The sequence below is a fragment of the Neovison vison genome, chromosome 5 (genome assembly GCF_020171115.1).
Source record: "Neovison vison isolate M4711 chromosome 5, ASM_NN_V1, whole genome shotgun sequence".
Taxonomy (NCBI): domain Eukaryota; kingdom Metazoa; phylum Chordata; class Mammalia; order Carnivora; family Mustelidae; genus Neogale; species Neogale vison.
In genome coordinates, this window is record NC_058095.1 from 33,561,636 (window position 1) to 33,578,545 (window position 16,910).

Here is a 16,910-nt window from a genome sequence, read left to right on the forward strand (position 1 = left end):
TTTGTACTATGAAGTGATATTAGGGCCGTCTGGGTGGCTCAGTCAGTTAAGTGTCTGACTCTTGATTTTGGCTCAGGTCATAATCTCAGGGTCATGAGATTGAGCCCTGTGTTGGGCTCTGTGCTCACTGGGGGAGTCTGCTCGAGATTCTCTCTCTCCCTCTGCCCCTTCCCTCTCTCTTCTCTCTCTTTTCTTTCTCTCCCTCTAGCAAATAAATAAATCTTAAAAAGAGAAAGAAAAGAGAAAAAGAAGCATTAAATGTGGTTGAGGTCTACCTGATCTGGCCTTTTAGTCTTAGTCAGTTTACTACAGTGAACATAATCATTCTATAAAATTTCAAATTCTTGATTTCTGTTTAGCCAAGGTGGAAGAGCGCCTTCATATGACCACTCAGACTATGGTCAACAAGATTCATATGACCAGCAGTCAGGCTATGATCAACATCAAGGTTCATATGATGATCAGTCAAATTATGGTCAGCAGCATGATTCCTATAATCAAAATCAGCAGTCCTACCATTCACAAAGGGAGAATTACAGCCACCACACACAAGGTATGGTATATTGACCTATTTTTTCTATTTTCCTCTCATAGAAGTATATTGAATTTTGGATTAAAAGACCTACATAGAATTTCAACTGTAAAATTTAGAGTGACCTTGAATATACATGCTTCTCTCTTATGGCCATCAAAGCTAGTTTATTAGATTTCTATTTCTGAACTTCTTGGACTCCCAAATGGTCATGTGGCTTTTTGATGACTGATGACATGAATTTCTTTGTTGTGTCACTTAACTGATCATTTGATAATGCTATTGCTACCACTTATTTTGTTAGTGGTGGTATACTTTATTTAGGGAAATTATGATCCTATATTAGCTTTCTCACCTCATCTAAGAAGGACCAGCCATTCTTTTACTTGTTGTCTTACAGCTCTTGGAATATACTACTGATACTTAGGAATTGGTTTGTGCCATGGACGTGAATGCTTCAAGGGCACAAGTCTTGTTTTACTCATTTATACCCTCATTGCTTAGTATAGGTCCTGGTTCTTAGTAAGTGCTTAATAAATATTTGTTTATTCATTCAATGCATTCAATTACTGAATAATTGAATGAATGAATAAGTGAATGAGTGAATGTGGAAGCTCATTCACTGAATGTCTTCAGTGAATATAGTCACTGAATATGTCCAGTTTGAAAATGCAGTTACTTCTTGTCCGTGTTTGATTTACATTTAATTATTTTTGACGTGAAGAAATAGAAAAGAAATTTTGGGGGTGAAGAAATTGTAGATTAGGGTTATGCTTTTCATCTAATTATTAAGATGATGTACCTAATATTGTACTGGTAACTCAAACTGTTCTTCATCACCATCACATCAGCTGGTGATATCCATGTCACCATTTTGCTGTCTGATTATAACAATGGAATTTGACACATATAATTCTCAAACATATTAAGTTTACATTACAGGAAGCGTTTATCAGAAATGATAATATTTATTCACATATCTGTTATTTTCTTGTAGATGACCGTCGTGATGTGAGTAGGTATGGAGAAGATAATAGAGGATATGGCGGGTCACAGGGAGGAGGTAGAGGGCGTGGGGGATATGACAAGGATGGAAGAGGTCCTATGACAGGATCAAGGTAAGTATTTATGTATAGGTGCCTACATTTTTTCTCTCTGTCTTTTTTTAATTTAAAAAAAATTTGTTGTTTTACTTAGCTGGTTTGATTCCAGCATCTGATTTAGTTAAGAGGCTTACTTAGATTATGTTATAGGAGGCAGAAATTAAAAATTTCTTTTCAGTCTTAAGATGTTGGTTAATTACCTCAGAGTAGGCTATGTTAGCAGTTAGTTTTTGTGGTGTATATTAAACACCAGTGGAGAAAATTCCCCTTTTATGGTTGTGATTAAACCACTTAACTATGTTTTTCCTGCCAGAGCTATAGAGTCTAAACTCCTTTAAAAGATGACTCTGAGAATCCAAGTATATTATATATAAAACATAAAAGGTAAGTTAATTTTAGATTGGAGTGTAGAGAGGCTATTCCTTAATCTTGAATCCCCTTGGGAAGGGACAATATTAGGAGGCCATAGCAGAGTATATAAAGGTGGGGTTGGCAAATGAGAAAGATTTTATGTAAACTACTTTTGTCTTCTTTCTTAAGTAAATAATTATTGAAATAATTAGTGCAATATCCCCTGTCATTGCATATTTTATTCAGACTAAGCTATGGAAAAGATGACTTTTTAATTCAGCTTTTCTTTTCCTCATTGCTATCAGGTTTTGGTACTTAATTTTGGCATATGTTAGGAAAGCTGGTTATAAAATTACTTTTAAATATATCTGTAAATTTAGCACTTTGGCCCTAAAAACAGGAATGAAAAAATAACTGACATTTGTATCCTCAGTTGAGGTTTGCAGGTTGCAAATTTATGTGTAAAATACACAGTGTTGAAGGATTAATTTGTGTTCCTTGGGAATTGAAATTATTAGTGGCCTGTTAAACTGACGCTTAATAACATATCAGTGCCGGTTTGCTCTTTTGCTCCTTAGGGACTTTCTGTCCCCTGAGGTGACCTGAGCAACAGAACTAGTTACATACAGCACTATTACTTCTTTAAGTGAGCCAGGAATTTGATCACTGACTTGTGTTTCTCTGTGTTTAGTGTATGGTACTTTGATTATTATGGCAGAATTAAAGCCTAAACATATTTGATGAACTTTTATAACACTGAACATTAAGTCTTTCGATTGATAGCCAAAGTCAGTTTTCAACATTTAAATATATTACTGTATGCTCTTTATTATCAAAGTGAGCAGCCTGCCATCATGTGGATATAAATGAACACTGTAAAGTGACATGGTGCTTACTTTCTACCTAATAGCCTCCTTCCCATCTCAAACAGAATCCCAAACAAAGTAGCTAACAGGTATATTTAATTTTCCAATTAGTATATTTTAGATAATTGGCTTTTTTGGAATGCTGTGTTTTATAGTATATCGTAGGTTTGATTTTCTTCATAAGGAAGTTATGTCCAGTACATTATTAATTAGACTATGACATTGTGTGAGAATGGTAGAAACCCGCTTTTCAGAAGGACAAGGGGAGAGAAATCTTTAAAAATGTGTTTTCATCTTTAAGAGATGACTCTTAGAGATTTGAAAGGACCTTGAATGAATCTCCTAATAACACAGGGGGGAGCTCTATACCTTAACCATCTTGAGAGTCCCATTTTTAATAGCTTTCATAACCTTCTTGGCATCATATTTCAGTATAATTTATGGTGCAGATACTTGATTTGAACCAAAGTTTTTGATTTTCAGATGTTTTTATTTAGCCTTAGAGCCTTTTCACACGCTATCTTTGTGGAAGCACCCTATATGTTAAGTCAAAATAATACTGATCTGGTTCAAGGTAGGATTGGGGGAGGGGGTCTTGACTAATTGCTATCACACCCTATTCTGCGCAACCCCCCACCCCCGCCCCAGCCAATAAATGGGTTGTTCTTGAAAGGCCTTTTTTAGGAATCCATGTGAATGATGATTCAATGATTCTGTATATTGGATTGGTAAATTTTTTATGTGAAAGGCCAAGTCGTAAATATTTTAGGCTTTTTGGGCCATATGATTTCTTTTATCACTGCTCATCTCTGCCCTTGTAGCACCAAAGCAGCCATAGACAATATATAAGTAAACATGGTTGTGTTCCAGTAAAACTTCATTTATGGGTATGGAAATTTGAAGTTCAGATAATTTTCATGTGTCACAATATCCTATTCAAGATGTGCTCTTTAGCTTATTTAAGGGGTAAAGTATTTTGAATTAGAGTAAAAATGCCTCGTTTTAGGACTTTTAACACTTGTTTACATTTAAGTACCAAAAATATCCAAACATCTTTTGTTAGTTTTCATCAACACTCCCATTTGTGTTTCTGATCATCTTACTTAAAAAAATTATATCAAGGTTGAAAATACAATGCTTTCAGGGCTGTTTGAAGAATATCTGGCATTAGTTAGATTTTTATTTAAAGAAGGGGCTTAGTTTGTGGGTGAGGGTGGGAGACGTGGTAAAGGATGGGACATTTTTAGACTCAGTATGTGTAATTGCTTGGCTGGGGGAAGAATATAGACCAAAAGGAAGTGCTGATTTTACAAATATGGAAGAAAAATATGTGAAAATTGTAGTGACTATAGGAACCAATGTTTTTCTTTGAAAAAGCAGTTGTAGCAAAGATTGAATTTCTAATTGTCATCTAAAATTGATAACCTAGTGGGTTAGAAGTTTAAGGCTGTAAGTTCTCTCAGTGTTTTTAACTTCAGCATTGTGATGAGTGCATGACAAAATTGCCAGAACTTTATAGATAACTGTTATTTTTCATTGTTAAGTCATCAAATTATAGAGCTTTTTCAAGGCTTTAATATCTTGAGCCTAAAAAAGTCATTCTGAATTTTGACTGTCTTAGAAGAGTTTTTGACTAGTTCCATTTTAATTGTGCATATGTTTTGGTAATAATCTAGAATAGCACTGCCCAGTAGAAATGTAACATGGGTCACAAATGTGAGCCACATGTGTAATTTTAAATTTTGTAGTAGGTGCATTAAAAGAACATAGGCAGGTAGGAGTGCCTGGGTGGCTCAGTTTATTGGGTGTCTGCCTTCGGCTCAGATCATGGTCCCAGGGACCTGCATCAGGTTCCCTGCTTGGCAGGAAGCCTGCTTCTCCCTTTGCCTCTGCCTGCTGCCTCCCCTACTTGTGCGCACGCACTCTCTCTCTCTTTCTCTGTCAGATGAATAAATTAAAAAATCCTAAAAACATAGGTAAAATTAATTTTAATAATACATTTTACTTAATCTAATATACCCCCTGTATTTTATCATATAATCATTATAAAATTACTGAAATATTGTATATTGCCTTTTTCATACTAAGACTTTGAAATCTTTTTTTTTTCCTTTTTGTATTTTGACTACATCTTAATTTAGATTGTCCACATTTCAAAGGGTCAACAGCCGCATTTGGCTAGTGAATACTGTATTGGACAGGTAGCTCTATAATGAGAGGTTTTTGGCTTCTTGAAATGTGGGTAAATGTTGAATCCAGAGAGCTTTTTACCACACGTACAAGACATGGGAGGAAATAAGACATAAATACAGCTACTGTTGAGAATGATATTTAAATCCATTGAGTCATTTACATTTGGAATTAATGTTAGTCTTCTTCACATCCAAAAAATTGTAATTTGGGTTTACTCTGAAAATGCAAGCATAGCACATGCTATTTGTTTTTTTTAACTAATCTTTTCTAATTTTTAGGTAAGTCTCTTTTTCTCTTTAGATAATGGATTTTCTGAAACAAAGGTTCCTGTATTATCCTTTTACTATTTGGCAATTTAAGTCTTTGAATAGATATATTTAGATTTTCTTTTAAATTGAAAGATTCAGAGTAGAGATTCTGTCTGAAGAACTTTTTCTTGGCAAACACCTGAAATTAAATGACCATCAAATTAAATGACTGTCTTCTCCTCTACATATGTGATATTGTAACAATGAAAGAACCCTCAGTCTACCTTAGGGTAGGCTGCTTATTGTGGTTTTGAACTTGGGACAATTTCTATAGTTGAGTCAAGAATATATAGTAGGTTTTCTTACGCAGGCGACAGTCAGCCATACAGTGGAGGATGTTAATCTCTAAATACCTCTACTACTACACCTTCAGATGTCCTTACTTCTGGAATTCTTTTGTGTACAAGTTTGCTGCTTTTTCTGGAAGACATTGTTGTGGCAACGTCTTGACCCAGATGTTCCCATATCTTCATTGACTTAATTGGCTAGTGAAGCCTCAGTTTGGCCTATGGAAAAAGGACTTGTAACCTGACTACAGGTTTGAAAGATTCTTAACCACAGACCCATCTTTTGTTAAATACTTAATATTGACTACTACTTGAGATTTATTTAGTGTATTTAATATAATAAATTTGCTTATAAGGGGTTGTAATTACTAGTTAATATGGAATTTCTTAATAAGAGAAGAGAAAAAGTTAGAAACATTTGAATTTGAAAGAAAGCTTCACCTACAGTCCTAGGATTGTAGATCATCTAGACTGGTGCTTCTCAATCTTTATATATGAATTCCTTGGTTATCTTATTAAAATGCAGATTCTGATTTCGTAGATAAGAGGTGAGGCCTACTTTTCCAGGATCCTGCTTTTCTGAGATGCTCTCAGGCTCTGCTTGGACCACTGTTTGAGTAGCAGGGACGTATACCCTTACTTTGTGAAGGAGGAAACTGAACCTAGGGAGAACTACTGACATGTCCAAATTTTCAAGATTGATTAGCAGTAGTAAAGACTATACCCTGAGTCTCTTAGTTTGAAGGCTAGTACTTTTTCAAATGCACTGTGATGTTTACATGTTTATGGCCATTGTGTTGAAATCTTCAGCTGCCATATTTTCAAAGGAAATGCTCAACGAAGGTGATTTAAGTTAAAATGTCATTATATGGAGAAATAGGAAATAACAAACCTACTTAAATATCATTTGTTTTACATTGCACTTTTATTTTGCAGTGGTATGTCCTTATTGTTCAAAGTTATCTTGATGGGCAGAGTAGAAAATACAGGAATTAGCTGATGTATGTAGTTGGGTATTTCTCTCCACTGTGGTCAGATAAACAGTTTGGTACTTTGTTTAAGATGACAGCAAAATAAGAGGTATCTTTTCCAGCACTTACTTACAAAAATTTCCTATTTAAAGAATCTACTTTATCCTGCGGACTTTAACCTCCTGACAGAATTGTGGGCTTAATATTTCACTGGTTCTTTCCTCTTTTTTTTTTTTTTTTTTTTTTTGAGTTCTTGTCATTTTTGAAGAAACCTAAGATATCTTGGTTTCTAATAACAAGATTTTTCAGGTTAATCTCAAGAACTATGTTGGCTTTCCTTAAAAGAGTTAAGCAGTGATACACAGGTCAATTAGAAGTGTAGGAAGGGCTTGGTTCTGAAAGAGGGATCTTAGAGACTCAATAGGAGACTATATGTATATAAAGGGCCTGAGCACTGTATTGTCTGCATAGTCTTGAAATAGCCTTATTCTCCTTAGAGTCTTCTTGGAAATTAAATAAAATTAATAACAAATTAAGGTGCTTGTGTCTATACCTAAACTGGTTGCATGGGGAGATTTTACATCAAGGTAGTAGAATAGACTTATAAAAGAAGACTGCTTTCTCATTTAGTTAGAGCATTTTTTCTCAGGATGTTTCAGAAGAGCCATCTAGAGGCTGGAGGGGCAATGTTACCATTACAGGAAAGTCTTTTAAGCATTGGAGAGACCTTAGTGTGTTGGATTAATTTCTTGAAGATAGTAGATGATTAATGGTAGTAGCATACTAGATGTCACCATCTGAAAACTGGTTGTTTTTATTTCCATGACAGTGTGTGAATCTTAGTGGCTTCCTTAGTTCACGCAAGAGAGACAAGCTTTTAATGTATGGGATCTCAACAGTTTCTTGGTGAGAGAGATCTCAGATTTCTTACGTGGCTTTTATGCATACAAGGACCATTGACTTACCTGTCAGTGGAAATTTGCCAGGTAGTCATTTTCTTGAGGGCAGCTGTGATACTGGAGTGTGTTGCATTCTGTTCTGTTGCATGATCTACTGATCGGTGTACAGAGCATTTGGCAGCATGAATCTCAGTAGCTCTGATATGAAGAGATCTCGTATATTATAGTGGGTATAGAGTAGGAGTTATGCTCTCTTTTAGTGCTCATTTTCTCAGATTTCTGAATGATTCGAGATTAAGACTACTTTCAGGCTCACTTTCGTGTATATTTATACCTCACTTTTTTTCTTCATCTCATAAAACCCACAATTTGGTATCATAATAGAATATACTACTGAAGTTTTTACCTCCCATTCCACTATCAGAATCTTAGTCCTTTTCCTTTTTCCTCATATTTAAAAAAAAAATCCCCCTTGGGAAGAATATTTGCTCCAGTTTAGCATTCTTCATTCTGTGCCTCCAGCTTTTAAGTTATGGTATGAATAGTATCCCTTTGGCTTGGGGTTGGGAAGATTTTAAAATAAGAGTATATGAGATACATTCTGTAGTAAGCTTGAAAAGGCAACCTTGTGGAAATAGATCCTTGGGAAGACACTGAGGTGGAAACAACATTTTGAAGTCTATGAAATGGAATTTACTGGAAAGTTAGAGGTGCTACTGTTTCCCTAGGCACTCTACTTGTGACAGTTAAGTGTAGATTGAGCCCAGGGCTCAGCACATTAGAGACTTAAGGAAGAAATCATTTCTTCAATTTTTCCTCTGCAGTGGTGGTGACCGCGGTGGCTTCAAAAATTTTGGTGGTAAGTGCTGAGTATCCCAAAATGTTTCAGTGGAAATGCTATATAAATCTAAAAGCCACCAATATCCCGCAGACGCAGTTCTAAGCCCTTTCTTACTCTGTTGAGGCTGGTGTGTGTTGTGTGCTTTTAAAAAAAAAAAAATTATATGTATATATATACATAAATATCTCAAAGAGAACATTAAAAAGCCAAAGTTGATCTCAAACAGTCCAATGGGTTTCTACACAGTGAATTTGCATGAAAGAGTCTGTGGTGACCGTTGAATGAGACTTTCACTGGATTTGACAATACATTTATTAATAAAGGCAGCTGACATGGTGTTGTTAAATTATTAGGGTTTTCCAATCAGCCTTCACAACCAGAGCTTAACAAAAGTGATACTAGCATAATGCCAAAGTGGCGGGTACCGTCTGGGACAAATTTAAGGAAATAATTGACTTTCATCTTGATTTCTAAACTTAGTAAAACTTAATTTATATATTTACTTTGTAAATCTGTGATGGTTGACTTTCAAGGATTTTGGAAGTATTGACTTTCATGCCTTGGTTTTTATTACTATTTTTTCGTGATTTCTAATGAGTTGCCTTAAATAGCTTTTTTTTTTTTTTTCTTTTTCTTTTCTTTTCCCTTAGGTCACAGGGATTATGGACCCAGACCAGATGCTGGTAAGGTTTATGGTAGTTTATGACTTTGCCATTAAGAGAATGTTAGTTTTCCAGTTTTTCAAGAAAAAAGTGTCTGTGTTGGAGGAGTTAGGGCAGGAGGAAGATTTAATTTGATAGTGTTTCCAGAATTAGGGAGCTTCACTTCTAAAAACATAGAAAGAAAAATTCAGGAAAATTGGAAAGTGTGCTGGGGAAAATTGCTATTTGTGGTTTCCTATGCTCTGTTTTTTCTTTTATGAAGAAATACTCAATCTTGTATTCTAATTAACATTACTTATTTATATACTACAGATCAAATTTAAGAGAGTTGGTATCATTGGGAATTTGAAGTAGAAAAACTGTTTAAGAAAATATTACATCAGATTGGTAGTCTGCTTAGTGGGCCTAAGGAACATGAATTCATACATGGGGAGAATTATCTTACTCTGGGCAGAGGTCACTGATTTCATGTGGCTTTTATTTTTAAATGAAATTCAAAGCTATCTGGAGCCTTTTGGAAGTTATAATTTAAATATTAAAAATCTATTTTAGGCAAAAAATTTTAATACGTATTGAAATCAGACTTTTGTTTTTATTAAGATGCCAAAATATTCTATATGGATGGCAATTTCTGAATTATCTCTTGAAGGACTGAATTTTTGTACATCTTTCTTACTTTGTTGTACTAATCAAAAAGTGTGCATGTAAGGTAAGGTGTCTGTCAAGGTGCCCTTACCCTCTGGTATATACAGGGCTTATTGCAATGATTGGGAAACCAGTAGTTGTGCTTGGCTTGCTTGGAGTCCAGAGTGTCAGATTTGGGGAATTTTCTACTGGAGAGCCTTAGAAGTATTGATTAGCCATAAAGTGTTAAAGCTCTCCAAAGAAAGGAGTGCTAATTAATACTGACTGTCTTCATCTATTCATGAGCTTCAGCCCTGTATCTGAATGTAAAGAGTAAGATTTCTAAGATCTCCTTTAATTGGTCTGTATTTCACATAGTGTGGACTTGATCCACTTTAAATGAAGTTTGGTTGTCAGGATTGATCTACTACCAGATAACTATGGTGACCACTTCGCATGTTGATAGAAGATTTTTTGTATATTGGTCCTTTTTTCTTTTGGTCATAGAAGTAGTTGAATATTGGACAATAAATTATTACTCTTGATTACTGATCAGGATGTAGTTAAGACCAAGGAATATGTATAATTAACCATAATTTTTTTCCCCTTAGATTCAGAATCTGATAATTCAGATAACAACACAATCTTTGTGCAAGGACTTGGGGAGGGTGTGTCTACAGATCAAGTGGGGGAGTTCTTTAAACAAATAGGAATTATCAAGGTGAGTAGAAAGTATGGCTTATGTTGAAAATCTCATAATTATTAATATACTCTAGTTACACTACATAGATTACATAAGATTATGTATCTTAAAATGCCCTGATACACATGCCCAACCATGTTTGTAGGCCTTTTGCTAAATTTGCTAAATACACGAAAATTTTATTCCTTGCTTGGTTATCTTCCCATAGCCTTCTACTTTAACTTTCAGTCTTGGGCTTTAGAAATAGTCTCTGCTGGGGCACCTGGGTGGCTCAGTGGGTTAAAATCTCTGCCTTCAGCTCAGGTCATGATCCCAGGGTCCTGGGATCAAGCCCCACATTGGGCTCTCTGCTCTGCAGGGGGCCTGCTTCTCTTCCTCTCTCTCTGCCTGCCTCTCTGCCTACTTGTGATCTCTCTGTCAAATAAATAAATAAAATATTAAAAAAAAAAAAAAAAACTTTAGAAATAGTCTCTGCCTAGCTCCTAAAAATTGTGAGAACCAAACGAGGGTGTGAGAACATTCTAGTAGATTCCAAAAGGCCATTATATGCAGACTGTATTACATATTAGCCCAGTACATGATGCTCTGTTTCATAACTATATTGTTTATTGTATACTTAATGTGTCTCATGCACCATTTGTTTCATGCATATATTTCTCCTCTCTTTAACTTAGAAAGCAGCAGTTAGTGTTAGTAGATTGTAGCATTTGCCTGAAATCAGTTTGCATTTGTCCTTGTTTTGATGTCTGTGGAATTACTCATTTACCCATGACATGTAAAAAATTCACACCGTTCTGAAGAGTAAACGTTCTTATTTATCTTCCACTCCCATCCCAGCGAGCTGCAGGGTGTATCCCTTAGTAGTAATCTGTAAATTTGCTTGGTGTACATTCTTCCTGATTCTTTTTTATGTTATACAAGGTATATATTTATATGAAGAATTATCTACATTTTTTTTGTGGGTTTAAAGAAATTATACATAGATAATACAGTATACATTACAATACAATATACATAAAGTATCATTTTCATAGCGTGGGTTTTACTTAGTATATCTTAAGAGAGTTTCCTTTTCAGAACCTAAAAATAACTTAATTTTTATATTAGGTACGCACTATTTATAGTATGGATATGTGAATTCCTTTAAAAAATCTTAATTTTTATGGTTTATGATCACTTTTTTTAAAAAAAACTATTAAAATCTTGTTTGTTCCTCAGACAAATAAGAAGACGGGAAAACCAATGATCAATCTGTATACAGACAAGGACACAGGGAAGCCAAAAGGAGAGGCAACAGTGTCATTTGATGACCCTCCTTCAGCCAAGGCAGCCATTGACTGGTTTGATGGTATATCTTACTCATACTGTTTCAGTATGCAGTTTGGATAAATGTTTTCTAGTCTTAAAGTCAAAATATATTCTGGTAGACTGGTTATTTTCGTGTTTACTTTTGTGGATATTTTATTAAAAATAAAGGCCAAAATTTTTACATACCTTCAGAAATGAGGTAGATGAGCTCTCCCCTTGTTTGTCTCCAATATTTCCTTATTATTCTACCTTGTGCTTAAAGCCACTCTGATGGAGATTTAGAGGGTTGGCATGCTTAACTGTCTTCTTTGTAAATTTAGATTAATTTCCCTTCAAATACGAAGTTAATACATATTTGGAATAAATATTAAGACTTTTTTCCCCTGAAAACAAGAAAATGTGGGAAAGTAGAAGAAAACAGTAAAGCATCCATAGTACTCTACTCAGAAATAACCATTGATAATATTTTTTATTAAATTTAATTTCATTCTTCTAAGAGCATTTTTTAAAGTTTGTCATTATACTCCAAATGTAGTTTTGTCTCATGCTTTTTTCACTTAACATTTTAACAGTCATTTCCCCATGTTATTAGAAATTCATTGTTTTGTACTCTAATAAAAACCAACACTTACTGCATGTTTACTATGGTTTACAGGCTAGACATAGTTCTAGAAGATGCATATCCATTAATTCAGTTTGATCCTCACAGTAACCCTATGAGACATACACCCTATTATTACTATTTTTAGATGTTGAAACTGAGGCAGAGAGAAGCTGTATAATTTCTAGGATCATAGCATAACTGGCACAGTCAGGATTCAAACTCAGGCAGTCTGCATCCACAGTCTCTAAAGGACTTAACCGTGCTAGATTAGATTGATAGATACCTGAGGTCCCTTCTGGTTCTGAGATTATTGTACCTCTGTCCTTTAAAATTTAATTGCATTTCTTCTGCAGAAATGAGATTGTGATACTCTGTCCTCACCTTCATATTCTTTCCTTTTTTCTTTAATCTTTCCAGCTTTATCATTGCTATGAAGGCTAGATCCATTCTTCTTCACTTTTCTGTGTTTTTCATAGTTTGGTAAATTAAAAAGCAATCTCTTTTGCTCATATGTTCAAAAATAATTGTGCTTTTTTTGCCCATAGCATATGAGCCCCTTAAATCTAACTCAGTAGTTCAGGTCATTCTATAGCTTTGAAAATACTGATCCATGAGTGGCTTCCTAGGTCCTACTGTGTGATACTCTGGAACGTTGCTGGCCATAATAGTAGGGGCTTTAATTAGGGAGCTGAATCCCTTGGAATTGTGACCATTTTATGAATCTTCTTGTTTAATGTAAAGTAAAAAGATTAATTTCTGTCTCTAAGGCCCTGGGCTGCAGAATATAGGTGTGCGTGCATATGTGTAAGTAATCACATATGCTTTCATTTTCTGGCATGTATTACTTTTAAAGATACTACTTGCGTATAGTAAAAGAGTTTCAAACTGTACCAGAAGTGGAGAGAAAAAATGAACTTTCTTTCTACCTTTGACCCCCAGTGATCTCTTTTCCCCTCCTGAGAGTTGTGTATAATCGGCGGTGTGTATATAGCATGTATGTGCATGTAAAGGCACACATTCAGTCCCTCTATACAGCCAAAGTGGTGACATACTATACACATAGTGCTGCACTTCACTCTTCCCATATACAAATACTGGATGTTGGGGTTCTTGCTTAGTAAGAAGTAACTGTCCCAGTGACAGATCTGCTCTATTCAGTAGATTCCATCATGTTTGAGCACTGTTACCTTGAACACTGGGAACACTGTTGTGTTTGGATTTGTGTGAGGATATCAGTTATTTCTCTAAAACTAAAAACTTCCAAGATAGTTTTATATTTTTGTTGAGATGTGGAGTAGCATTTCTTCAAGACTCTTCTTTTTTCATCTTAGGAAAAGAATTCCATGGCAACATCATTAAAGTGTCTTTTGCTACCAGAAGACCTGAATTCATGAGAGGAGGTGGAAGTGGAGGTGGGCGACGAGGTAAGACACTTGTTGCTCACAGGCCTGGATATTGTACCAAGGCTTTGAAATTTGAGTCCATGTTCTGTCTCTTTTGTGTATACTACTACCTCTTTGTCCCCCTAGGTTTTTTTCCTTCTGTCTTAAAGCGAGAGTGGGTACTGAAAGGAGATTGGGTAAATAGGGTGTCATAATAGTTAAGAAAATAGTTGGAAGAAAGTTCTGAAAATCCCTTTGGGAGGCTTTGTGGCTGTTTGTTATTCACCTGGAGATCAGTAGGTGATTGTTTAAATGATACCTAATTAGGTAATCTGACCAGTTTGTAAGTTCCCTGATACAGTTGTTGCCACCTTGTTCATTTCTACTGTGTTTATTAATTCCTTAAATTTAAAACATGTCTTCCTACCTTTATCACTGAGATTCTCAAACCAAGGAGAGTATTATAATAGAAAGTGGACTTTGAAGTTTTTTAGGGCATTATTTGCACTGTAATAGGTGCCTGGGGTCTTTTCCCACATTTCTTGAATTTACTAAGTAAAGCTTCAAATGAAAGAATCAGAATTCTACCCTAGGGCTTAATTTTGGGGGCAACCACCCAGTTATTTATGGTTACTTGCTCTTAATTCTTTCATCTGGTGCTTTTCCTCTGCCGGTAAAGTTGTTTGCTGATTTTTCTCTCCCACCCTTCTTTATCCTAGGCCGTGGAGGATATAGAGGTCGTGGAGGCTTTCAGGGGAGAGGTGGAGACCCCAAAAGTGGGGACTGGGTTTGCCCTAATCCGTAAGTATACTATTTACTCTGGCAGTAGCAGAGTTGGGATTGGGGTTGGAGGATGCAAGAGGGGGTTCTGATTCAATTGGAAACTATTGAACATTTTTATTTTCCCCCTCTCAGATCATGTGGAAATATGAACTTTGCTCGAAGGAATTCCTGCAACCAGTGTAATGAGCCCAGACCAGAGGACTCTCGTCCCTCGGGAGGAGGTGAGTTGGCTTTTTGATAGCATCTGCATGGCATTTATCTTCTGACTAGCATTAGGGGTGGTTTACAATATCCTGTTGGCCTCACTGGTTTGCATCTCTACTTTGCAGACTTCCGGGGAAGAGGCTATGGTGGAGAGAGGGGCTATAGAGGTCGTGGGGGCAGAGGCGGAGACCGAGGCGGCTATGGAGGAGACAGGAGCGGCGGCGGCTACGGAGGAGACAGAAGTGGCGGCGGCGGCTATGGAGGAGATAGAAGTGGGGGCGGCTATGGTGGAGACAGAAGTGGGGGTGGCTATGGTGGGGACCGAGGAGGTGGTTACGGTGGGGACCGAGGCGGCGGCTATGGAGGAGATCGAGGCGGCGGTTACGGTGGAGACCGAGGAGGCGGCTATGGTGGAGACCGAGGAGGCGGTTATGGAGGAGACCGAGGCGGCGGCTATGGGGGAGACCGAGGTGGCGGCTACGGTGGAGACCGAGGCGGCTATGGAGGAGACCGCAGTGGGGGGGGCTATGGAGGAGACCGTGGTGGCGGCGGGGGCTACGGTGGAGACCGAAGTGGCGGCTATGGAGGTGACAGGAGTGGGGGCGGCTATGGAGGAGACCGAGGCGGCTATGGAGGCAAAATGGGAGGAAGGTGAGTATTAGAATGTACTTGTTAACCTTTTAATCTCACTGCTTTTAGGGTTTTTGTCACATTTTCTTAAGGTTCAGTTTTTTGGAACTTGAATTTTTCATTGGAAACTCTCAGTGAGAATGGAGAAGATTCTTTTAGTTTCCTGTTTAGAAATTTCTAAAACTCGTTTTGTTTCGGAAATTCTGTTTCACAGATATTTATATTGGTGTGTGTGTATTGTGCTGTTTTTCCTCATGGCTAAAGATAATTGAGAGTGAGATATAATTTGAAATTGTATGTAAATCAGAGGTTCTTAATCTAAGTGAGGGGGAGTACACCTTTCAGAGGGGTGTGTTTTCTGAAATCCTGAAATCCTGAAATCCTGGTGTTGTGTCACCTTGTAGTTGTTTCTCTGGAGATTCTGGTAATACCTTTTCCAGATGAAAATCGCTGATGGTACTGACGGGAGTGTGTTGTGCATGTGAATGGTGTAGAGGCAGAAAAAGTTGAATCTCCAGTGATGGTGAAAGAACTTCAGTTATTACACTAAGTATCTGTATGCTAGAGGCAGTATATGGTAGTGAGAATTAGTAGAGCATGAAGTTTCAGAGGCAAGACTTTTATGGGTTCAAATTCTGGCTCCACCATTTACTTAACTCTGTGACTTTAGGCAAGTTACTTTGGAGCATCAGTGTTCTCATCTATAAAATGGGGCCAGTAATACCTCCTTCGTGGAGTTGTATTAGATTACTATGCTATGACAGTTCCTGGCCCATGGTAAGCACTCTATAATTAACTATTAGTAATTATTATCTTTTGAACCCTTCTTACTGTGTGGCAAATCCTGTTGAAGTGTCTGTATTTTTTAGTTCTAGTTCTTCTTGCAACCCCGTGAGGTAGATGTATTTCCCATTTTATGGAATAAGAAACACTGAGTAACTATTCCAAGGTCACACAGTAAGTGGCAGACCCAGAATTATTACATTAAAATGTTTGCTTGCCTAATTCTGTTATGTTACTCTTCCGTTTAGAGAACTGGAATTGGCACAGTCTCTGACCTCCTGAAACAGCACAGTGCTTTGGAATCCTTATTCTAGAAGGGAAGTTTTTAAGAGAATGATAGCAAAAAACTTCTAGGAATTCTGTGGGTCTTAAAGCTGATAAATTAGACGTTTATTAAGCACGTTCCAAGAGTAGAGAAATAGGTATGGTGTCATTGTTACAGAAATTGACAAATTGAGACCAGTTACCAGCACCCTGAGGAAGTGTATGATGCTCCCCCCTTGGTACAAAATTAGAATTTAGTCTGGCTCTTTATTTTTCATTCCTAGAAACGACTACAGAAATGATCAGCGCAACCGACCATACTGATGACTGTTTTGAATGTTCCTTTGTCTCTGACATGATCCATAGTGAAATTGCCAGAGTTTTGCCTGCTGCTTTCCTCGTGGCCTCTTCTTGGGTAGTGAAATTAAGTGACATTTGGATTTTTATTTGGGTGGGAGGGCTGGGACAGTTTTTCTTTTAGAAATGTCCATTAAAATTTCCCTGTTTAGTTTCCAACCTCCTTTCCAACCCTTGAAGCTAAGTGCGTTGTAAAATATTGCCAAAATGGAAAGTGTTTTGTATTACTGCAATAAAGGCTGCTTGTTTTGTGGA

General features: G+C 36.7%; 1 protein-coding gene across 1 annotated transcript in view; it reads left to right on the forward strand.

Moving 5' to 3' along the window:
* Positions 1 to 16,910, forward strand: part of TAF15 (TATA-box binding protein associated factor 15) — a 28,656-nt gene extending 11,746 nt beyond the window's left edge. The window contains exons 6-16 of the mRNA XM_044248427.1: positions 360 to 553; positions 1,530 to 1,650; positions 8,335 to 8,369; positions 9,002 to 9,034; positions 10,249 to 10,358; positions 11,559 to 11,688; positions 13,584 to 13,676; positions 14,354 to 14,435; positions 14,550 to 14,638; positions 14,747 to 15,272; positions 16,583 to 16,910. Of these exons, the coding sequence (XP_044104362.1) occupies positions 360 to 553; positions 1,530 to 1,650; positions 8,335 to 8,369; positions 9,002 to 9,034; positions 10,249 to 10,358; positions 11,559 to 11,688; positions 13,584 to 13,676; positions 14,354 to 14,435; positions 14,550 to 14,638; positions 14,747 to 15,272; positions 16,583 to 16,622 (1,453 nt within the window). The 3' untranslated portion in view covers positions 16,623 to 16,910. The remainder of the gene's footprint in view (positions 1 to 359; positions 554 to 1,529; positions 1,651 to 8,334; positions 8,370 to 9,001; positions 9,035 to 10,248; positions 10,359 to 11,558; positions 11,689 to 13,583; positions 13,677 to 14,353; positions 14,436 to 14,549; positions 14,639 to 14,746; positions 15,273 to 16,582) is intronic.